Consider the following 9,116-nt stretch of genomic DNA (forward strand, 5'->3'; position numbering starts at 1 on the left):
TAGAGGTAGGAATGGTGTCAGACACAGCTGTAGTTCTTCAAATTGAAATATGAAAAGCAGAAACTGAAAATTAGATTTAATGAATAAATGGTTTCTAGTTGAAACATAATTACTAGGGCGCTTACTTGGTTGCTCACAGATATGTATGCAGGAAAACAAAATAAAGGGGATTTACTCAATGTAGACCAAGTGGGAACACTGTCAGAACAATATATTAATTTCCAATGTCCCCATTTGAAAAATGGTGATGATAAATGTAAGGATGTTCAAAATGAGGTGCATGTTAACTAGTTAACAGCTGATCAATGATTGTGGAGGTTCTTTCCATGATTTTGAGGCCACTTTATATCTTTGTTTACCAAAAATTTAATCAAACTTAAGAACTCGCTGAAAAAAATTAGTTATGAACTTTTGTCCTGTGCAGCATCAGGAGATCAAGCTAGATGATACCATTAGAGTATGAATCCAAATAGTGATACTAGGTATATCTTAATTTATGCTTTTGTAATTTATCTAATAACTGTTGTTTTCTTGGCCTTCCTAAATATTAAAGAAAATCAGTGGGAATTGCAAAAGCTGGTACACATAAGTGTAACTTTTGTGTTGTGTCTTAAAATGCCCTGACAATTAGTTTTTAACTTCCCTGTTGTCTTTGTTGGTTCTTCCTGTCTGCTTTTCCTGCCCTATGAAGAGGTGATAGGAAAGAGTCATCTTTGACAGATAGGTAGTATGTTTATGTTAAATGAAGCTTTTACTTGATCAATTTTTACTTTATTTTAACATGTGCTTCAGTATGTTTGCAACCAGTTATTTAATGTTCTGTTCTATTTGAGATCAGACTCCATAACAGCAACTTCATCAAATTTCATACATCTGTATAAAACAGCTGTTTTGTAAAATACTAAGAGCTCTTCAGTGTGTTATAGAATAATGCATAGGTTTGCTGAGCATGGACTGCTAGGAAAACAATTGATATTAACATTTTCATTTTGATTTTGACAACAGCTTGAGATTCATTTTGTACTGCTTGCTACTAAACCAATATGAATGCTAGTTTATGTATTCAGGAATTAAATGTCAGTCATGCTGAACTGGAATTCCAGTGATCTTAAGCTTGCAATGTTAATTTTTGAAGTGTGTATTGCTCAAGTTTACGCCTTTTGTCTTAATTTGTCTTTTCATTCAATTGTATTATTTTCCTGACTGAAGAAACTTAGTACAAGATTAGTGAATACAGTGTGTTTCCATTGTTATCACATATAAGTACAAGCATGTGAGGATAAGCATAAAACTAAAATCTGAAAGGAAGGGCAGAACTTTTTTTTCCTACTTCTCACTTCCATTCTCTCCTTTCCCATCAAACTGAAACATAATTTTTTTTTGTTTTGTTTATATGGTTCATATATTATTGGTCATAGATAATGTTATATTCAGGAATATTTATTTAGTTCTGTCAGATCGTTTTAAGAGCTTTCTGGTTTTATCCAGCTGCTGAGTTTATTATTTTTCTTCTTTGGTGATCTTAAATTTATTGGTCCTCCAGAGAAAGACGTAAAACAAAGAGTAGAAGTCTCTCCAAGTCTCCTAAAACGACCAAAAAAAAGTCTTCACAAACTCCTTCTCCGAGAAGGTCAGTTTGCTGTAAACATAAAAGTTAATGAACAGTAAAGGAGGAAAAAGTTGTAGTATTTTTTTTTAACTGAAATGTGATATAGAGATCACTGTTATGAAATAAGCTAACTCAATTTGTGTTTCTTCTGGTTTTTGGTTTTTTAGTTTGGAAAAAGCTCTTTAGTAATTTTCATTTCTAAGGAAAAGGTCTATTTTTCAGTAAGCAGAACACTTGAAAGTGGATGCAGATAAATATATTGAAAACAATTTGGGAAATATTTTCATTGATTTACTGCCTTTTCATTAGTTATCTCAGATAATTTTAATTGGTCAGTATGATTCAGTTCTAAGTTAAAACAGACCAAAAAGCCCTTTATGTATTTGATATGCTTTGGTATGCTTTGGTATGCTTTCAACTGGAGAGTTTTTAATCTGTTAGCTCTTTGCAAATACCATGTATACTGAACACATGCATTCTTTCGCTCTCTTCACTTGTCTTTGTGAAGGGATATTTGTTATGTTTCAAAGTGACTGAACTTTTCTGAAAGAAAGCAAACCAGGATACCAACATTCATAGTTATTGTACAATTTACTGTACAGTACAGTCAGAGTATGCATTGGTAGTACATTTGTTGCTGTGGGATCAAATTCTGATTTGAGTAAAAATTTTCTTAAACAGAAACAAGAAAGAGAAAAAAAGAGAAAGAGATACAAATAATGAAAGAAAAGAAAGGGAATACTTCAAGAAAAAAATTAGTAAAGTAAAAGAGGGAAAGGAGAGATCTGACAAAAGCACCACTACTTTGAAGGTAAGCTGTGTGACCAGGTGATAAACAGTGGAGTGCTACAAGTGGAACAACTATTGGAATTTCCTCCCTTCTTCATCTTTCTTTCCCTCACCCTTCTTTTCCCCACCCTTCTTTTCCCCTGTTTTCTTTATCAAAGTATTGCCACTTGATGGAGCTTGTGCGAATAGGTTACTGAAACACTTTGTTTTGGTTTCTCTCTCTTCTGTTCTGTGTCATATGTCAGGAATTGACTGGCTGCCTATCTGTAAGGGCAGGCATAAAGGAGACTGTATAACTAAGCATCAGGGTTCAGGGTTAGTTTGCCCGTCGTGGTTTAACCCTGACCAACAACTAAGCACCACACAGTTGCTCTCTCACCCACTCCTCCCTGATGGAATGAGGGAGAAAATCAGAAGACTAAAAGGGAGACAACTTGTGGGTTGTGATTAAGGCAGTTTAATAGGGAAAGCAAATGCTGCACACACAAGCAAAGCAAAACAAGGAATTCATTCACTCCTTCCCATGGGCAGGCAGGTATTCAGCCATCTCCAGGAGAGCAGGGCCCCATCATGTGTAGCACTTACTTGGGAAGACAAACACCATTGCTCAGAATTCCCCCCCCCCCCTTCCCCCATCTTTTAATTCCTATGAAGAAAATTAGCTTTATCCCAGCCAAAACCAGCACAGGCTTTTGATCTGAAAGGATTTTTAATAAACTTTCATCATTCTGCAGTTCAGCCTCTCCCTGGTTGCTTTGGTCCTGGACTGCATATTTGACTCTGCAGGAATAAAACTGAAGATTTGAGGAAAGAGTAGTATGGGATTTTTCCCTTGCAAAATAGAAGGTGGTGTGATTAAGAAAAGGAACATCTTCAAATGTTTAATTTATCATTTAAAACCCAGAATGCTTCTAAAGAGTAGTTTGTAGTACTCAGAATTATTCAACTGTTATAAAACAGCTGATTTAGGTGACCCTGTCCACATGCTTAAGTAATTGTCTTGCCCAAGAACTCTCTTAAAATTTATCAGTTACCTGACAAAAAATATAAAAGAAAAATTGCAATTCTGTTTTACTTTTAAAATATGTTGAAGTCCTGATTTCTGGAGCTTTTTCTCATAGGTGCCATGATACTGCTTGTTCTGTATTACGCGAATATTGATCATAAAGACAGATCACTTTATGGCAATGATTTCTTGGGTGACAGGTTATTATGAGTGCCTAACTTCAGCCAATTACAAAAAAAAAATCTTAAAAAAGTGTTTTAATTTAAAAAAATTTAAAACCCCTGATACCTGTATTCCGAAAATTGCTGAAACAAGGCGTGTAAAAATTGAGGCAATCAAAATATCAGTAATTGGTTGGAAGTTATATCTTGTAATGCTAAGACAATTTTTTTTTAATAATTTTATCTTTGGTAGGACAAAGATCACACTGAAGAGGATCAGAATTCAGAAACTGACAAGGAAGTAGGCAATAGAGATACAGAAAGGATTAGTGAAGTCCAACTACAACAGAATGGGAACTGTCGACCAAATGACGAAAACCATTCAATTAAAATGGAAGAGGTTTAAAGCAAAAAATGGACCACTGACTCAACTAAGGGATGAAATATGAAACTTTTTCTTTCCCAGAACAAGGAAGAAAATATCAATGTAATCAATCTGAACATGGTGATAGTACTAGTAGCTCTTCCAATTCTAGTAACAGTTTTGTCAATTTCTTGCTGTAAAGCAAGAGAGTACAGACCAGTAGTTATACCCTGAAAAGGCAGATGACATCAGAACTATTCATGTCTGAAAATCCATGCATCTCCATGATGGCTGTACTTGTAAAATGATTTATGTTAAGTTTTGCCATTTTCTGTTACGAATAAGTAGAAACTGAAAGATGTAAACCTGTACTATCAAAAAAAAAAAGCTGAATATATGCATCAAAGATTGTTTAAAGTTCTGCTTGTTCATGAATTTTGTATTGACTTACTTTTCAGGTTAAAAATCTACAAAACCTTCAATGTGTACTGTTTGATGTGCTTTAAAATGGTGCATAAATGTACACATTTTCTTCTGTTATAAATTAAAATTATTTTTAAACATAAACAGAGTTTTATGGTTCTTATGTTAAATGCCCACTGACTAGCTTGTTTTTCATTTGCTTACTTCTTGAGATTCTTGGATTTTATTTTAAACAATTTCTTACTGTTATGCTTAAAATAATTATTTCTTTTAAAGTACTTGAACAATGCATGATACTTTTCTGTTCCAAAAAGGAACATGGCTATGTTATAGATAATAGGTTAGCTTACTGGGTTATTTCAGGGTTGTTTTGTTTTTTTGTTTATTTTTGTCCTTCCAGAAGTAAGCACATTTATATGATATTATGGTAACTTACAGCTTTGTTTTGAATAGTACGGCAGTGTGTCTGTTCAGCTGCAAATAGTACAGGTGCCATTATGAAATTTTTTTTCTTACTTGTTTAAAAAACTATGGGAGCACAAGCAGAAGCTTTAGTGCCTTCTTAAAATTATGTGGTATTTTCCAGAAATGTTTGTGCTATTACTTATTTTCAGCTAAATCTTACATTATTTCTATTGCTATTTGCCACCACAATACTGTAGACAAGAAAGCAACTTATTTCTCAGAAGGATTTTTTGATTCCCTTGTTAAAATACTAAAACTCCATTTTTGCTTTTTTTTTTTTTTTTTTTTTTTTTTTACTAGAAGAGATTTATAGGTGAAAGCAAAGATGCATTTCGGGTACCACCACTGTACAAAAGCAGTAGCTGAATACAAAGCATTTTCTGATCACCTGCATCAAAGACAGTCCTTCAGACATTTAATCTACATTTGGATGGCCTTAATTGTTACCTCTCCATTGTCATCTCTGATACCTGTTGGGTGATAAATAAGGAATCAGATGCAAAGCTGAGATGATAAATAATTTTGGAAAATGTTCTAATTTACACAGGAGTTATACAGTAGAGATTCTTTTTTTCATTCTTTAAAGAAAAAACATGTAAGAAGAGAATGACAAACCAAATATTTTTGTCAAGCTAAACCACTGAGTACTTGAGTACCTTGAGTACTGTGTCCAGTTCTGGGCCCCTCAGTTTAGGAAGGATGCTGAGACGCTTAAGCACATCCAGAGGAGGGCAACGAGGCAGATGAAGGGCTTGGAACACAAGCCCTATGAAGAACGGCTAAGGGAGCTGGGGTTGTTTAGCCTGTCAAAAAAGGAGACTCAGGGGAGACCTTATCACTCTCTACAACTACCTGAAAGGTGGCTGTAGTCAAGTGGGGGTCAGTCTCTTCTCCCAGACAACCACTGACAGAACAAGAGGACACAGTCTTAAGCTGTGCCAAGGGAAGTTTAAGTTAGACATTAGAAAAAAATTCTTCACTGAAGGAGTGATTGCACACTGGAGTCATCTGCCTGGGGAGGTGGTGGAGTCACTGTCCCTGGACATGTTTAAAAAAAGACAGGACATGGCACTCAGTGCCATGGTTTTGTTGATGAGGAGCTGTTGGGTTAGGTCATAGGTTAAACTTTATGATCTCAAAGGTCTTTTCCAACCTAGTGCATTCTGTGATTCTGTAAGATGGCTTGTACCCTCTGAATTAATTTAATCAGTTTCATCATTGTGAGATTTCTTAAGAGCCATACTTTTAAAATTTATACCTAAAATCAAGTAGATTATTTTTAAAACAACTTAATACAATCAAATTACTTGCCTTACTTCATGGGAAGTTATTTCCTTCAATTAAAGCAAAATAATACCATATTGACAATTTGCTTTCAATTTGTTTTCATTTTCCTTTGCATAAGTAATTCTTACCACAAAAACGAAAAAGAAAAGCATATTACAGGGAATGTAAAATAACCCAGTTTGATTATAAGATGCTTAATCACTTTTTTTATAGGATTTTATGTTCTTGAGACTGTGTACATTTAAGACTATAGAAAATGCTTTACCATGTAAAGTATAGAACAGCCATTTTTGTGATGTTTAAGCCACATGCTGTTGATTGGTAAGCAGCTTATTTTGATCAAATAACGACAAATCTGTATGCTTATAGAAAGACTGTGAAGGACTGTGTCTTACAACAACTGTCTTATTTATGATGTGTAAGTAGCATAGAGCAAATAAATTCTTTGCATACTTGTCCTTGCTACCATTTCACTAATAAAATTAAGTATTTTAGAGGGAAGTTTTTGCTTTTACATGCTTTCAGTTGATCTGATGCTGGCTGGATGCCAGGCACTCACCTCTCTATGCCTCCCCTCCACAGCTGGACAGGGGAGAGAAAATATAACGAAGGGTTCATGGGTTGACATAAGGACCAGGAGAGATCACTCGTCAAATACCATCATGGGCAAGACAGGCTCAAATTAGAGATAATAATTGAATTTATTGCTAACAAAATCAGAGAAGGATAATGAGAAGTAAAAGAAAACCTTAAAAACACCTTCCCCCCACCTCTCTCTCCTTCCAGCTCTACCTCCTACCACAGTGGTGCAGAGAGACAGGGAATGGGGGTTATGGTCAGTTCATCACACATTGTTTCTCCCGCTGCTCAGGGAGAAGAGTCCTTCCCCTGCTCCAGCATGCAGTCCTTCCAATGGGAAACAGTTCTTCATTAATTTCTCCCAACATAAGTCCATCTCACAAGCAACAGATCTTTGCGAACCGCTGCAATGTGAGTCCATTCCATGGGCAACGGTCCTCCCTATACTGCTGCAATGTCGGTCACTTTTCCATGAGGTGCAGTCCTTCAAGAACAGGCTGCTCAGGCATGGGGTCCTCTCTCCACAGGCCTCCCACAAGGTCACAGCCTCTTCCCAGGCATCCACCTGCTCCAGTATGGGTCTCCTCCAAAGGCTTCAGGTAGATCTAGGCATCCCCATGGATCTCCATGGGCTGCAGGGGAACAGCCTGCTTCACCATGGTCTTCACCACAGGCTGCAGAGTCTCAGCTCTGGTGCCTGGAACACCTCCTCCCTGTCCTTCTCCACTGACCTTGGTGTCTGCAGAGTTGTTCCTTTCACATATTCTCACCCTACTCTTCTCTAGCCACAATTACAACTGCACCACATCGTTTTGGTTTTTTTCTTTTTTTTAAATATGTTATCATGGAGGGCTTACCACCATTTCTAATTGGCCCAGCCTTGGCCAGTATCACGTCTGTCTTCGGAGCTACCAAGGATTAGCTCTGTTGGACATGGAGGAAGCTTCTGGCAGCTTCTCACAGAAACCACCCGTTGCCCTCACACTACCAAATCTTTACCATGCAAACCCACTACATTCAGGCAGCTTCTCTGATTTGAAATGGGGATACAAATGAAAATAATACCTTTGAAAATATATGTTTCTCCTTTGGGAGAAATTAGAATTCTTGCAGTGTATCACATTTCAGCTGAGATTAGCTGGATTTCCTGAGTTTTGTTATCCTGAAATGGCATAGCTCTATTATATAGCAGTTACAGAATATGCAAAGGATTGTGTACAGTTAGCAAAGAAACATGCCTTTGAGAATTATTAGTTAAGGATGGAAGCCTTACTAGCTAATGCATCACATGTGTAAGTCAATATGTAGCACATTGTTATATCATATGTGAATTAATGGTTCACTTACAAAAAGTTTTGGTTTTTTTTTTATAAAAAAGGCAAACAAACAAAAACAAATCCATCAAGCACATAAATTCCCTCCCCACCCCAGGTCATATTTTCTTACAAATTCTATTTTTTTTTTTTTTTTTTTTTTTTTTTGCTTTGTAAATACTATGCATCTCTGTGGAGTAGTTAAGTTATATCTATTCCTATTAGGTGATGTTTGGTTCTGCTCTTCCTAAAAAGCCACCACTAGAGGGCTACTCTGTAAAATGCCTGTCTCTGCAGAAGGTAGCTAATTTTTAAACCAGTAGCATAGCACAGTAATGAAGTTCCTGCTTGCTCCACCAGGATTGTGTGCTGTCACACTGCAGCTAGTCTGAAGCTGCCCCCCTAAACTCGACCAACCTGGAAACAAAACCAGGTCTCCAGATAAGGCCGGGATAGGTTGGATTCAAACTCAAACAAAGACAGCCAACCCTGTTCAAGCCTAGATGTAGACACACCACTGGTCAGAGATCTGGGCGGTGAGAAATCCCAACCAATCGGCTGTCTGAACCCAGGAAATTCAAACTCCCTATAAAAGAGGCAGCCATAATAAACTCTGGGCTGTTTGTTGAGGACCCTCAGTGAGTCTGTGTCGTCTCTGTCTCCAACCAACAACCCCCAGTGTAATATCTGGTGATTCCCAATGTGAAGACAGCAGCCATCCTATGAGTAGAACGGAGGGAGAAATACAAAGTGTGCGTAAAGAGCCACAAACCAGCAAAAAGCTGAAAAAAAATCAAAGCAAGCTTGGAGAGCTGCCAAACCAGCAGCAAAAAGCTGCAACAATACAACATGGAGAGCTGTTTGCAGTGGAAAACCTTCCAAATCCGGGTTCCTTTGCAAATACCCCTTGTAAACAGAAGAAAAACCCTACTGGAAACATGGTAAGATGGATTTCAGCTGAGAAAAACCTAGTAGTTAAGGTATGAACCTTTTAACTTCAACAGGAGATAAAGTATAAGCAACAGACTCTAGAAGCTGCTATGGACATTATAAAACCCCGGAGGCTTATAAAACAGGCTTTAGATGCTGCCATGGACGCTATGAACATTATAGAGCCCTG

The 9,116-nt window shown here is 36.9% G+C and overlaps 1 protein-coding gene across 4 annotated transcripts in view; it reads left to right on the plus strand.

The window, feature by feature from the left end:
* LOC121357457 (splicing regulatory glutamine/lysine-rich protein 1-like) overlaps positions 1–5,585 on the plus strand; it is a 71,295-nt gene extending 65,710 nt beyond the window's left edge. For 2 of the 4 annotated variants that reach the window (XM_041474721.1, XM_041474725.1), the window contains 3 exons: positions 1,544–1,630; positions 2,291–2,420; positions 3,819–5,585. In XM_041474721.1, the coding sequence (XP_041330655.1) occupies positions 1,544–1,630; positions 2,291–2,420; positions 3,819–3,971 (370 nt within the window). In that variant the 3' untranslated portion in view covers positions 3,972–5,585. The remainder of the gene's footprint in view (positions 1–1,543; positions 1,631–2,290; positions 2,421–3,818) is intronic. The other 2 variants (XM_041474722.1, XM_041474724.1) reach the window with 2 other exon arrangements.
* Positions 5,586–9,116: the final 3,531 nt, after the last annotated feature.

Source organism: Pyrgilauda ruficollis, unplaced genomic scaffold (genome assembly GCF_017590135.1).
Source record: "Pyrgilauda ruficollis isolate IOZ18807 unplaced genomic scaffold, ASM1759013v1 scaffold335, whole genome shotgun sequence".
NCBI lineage: Eukaryota > Metazoa > Chordata > Aves > Passeriformes > Passeridae > Pyrgilauda > Pyrgilauda ruficollis.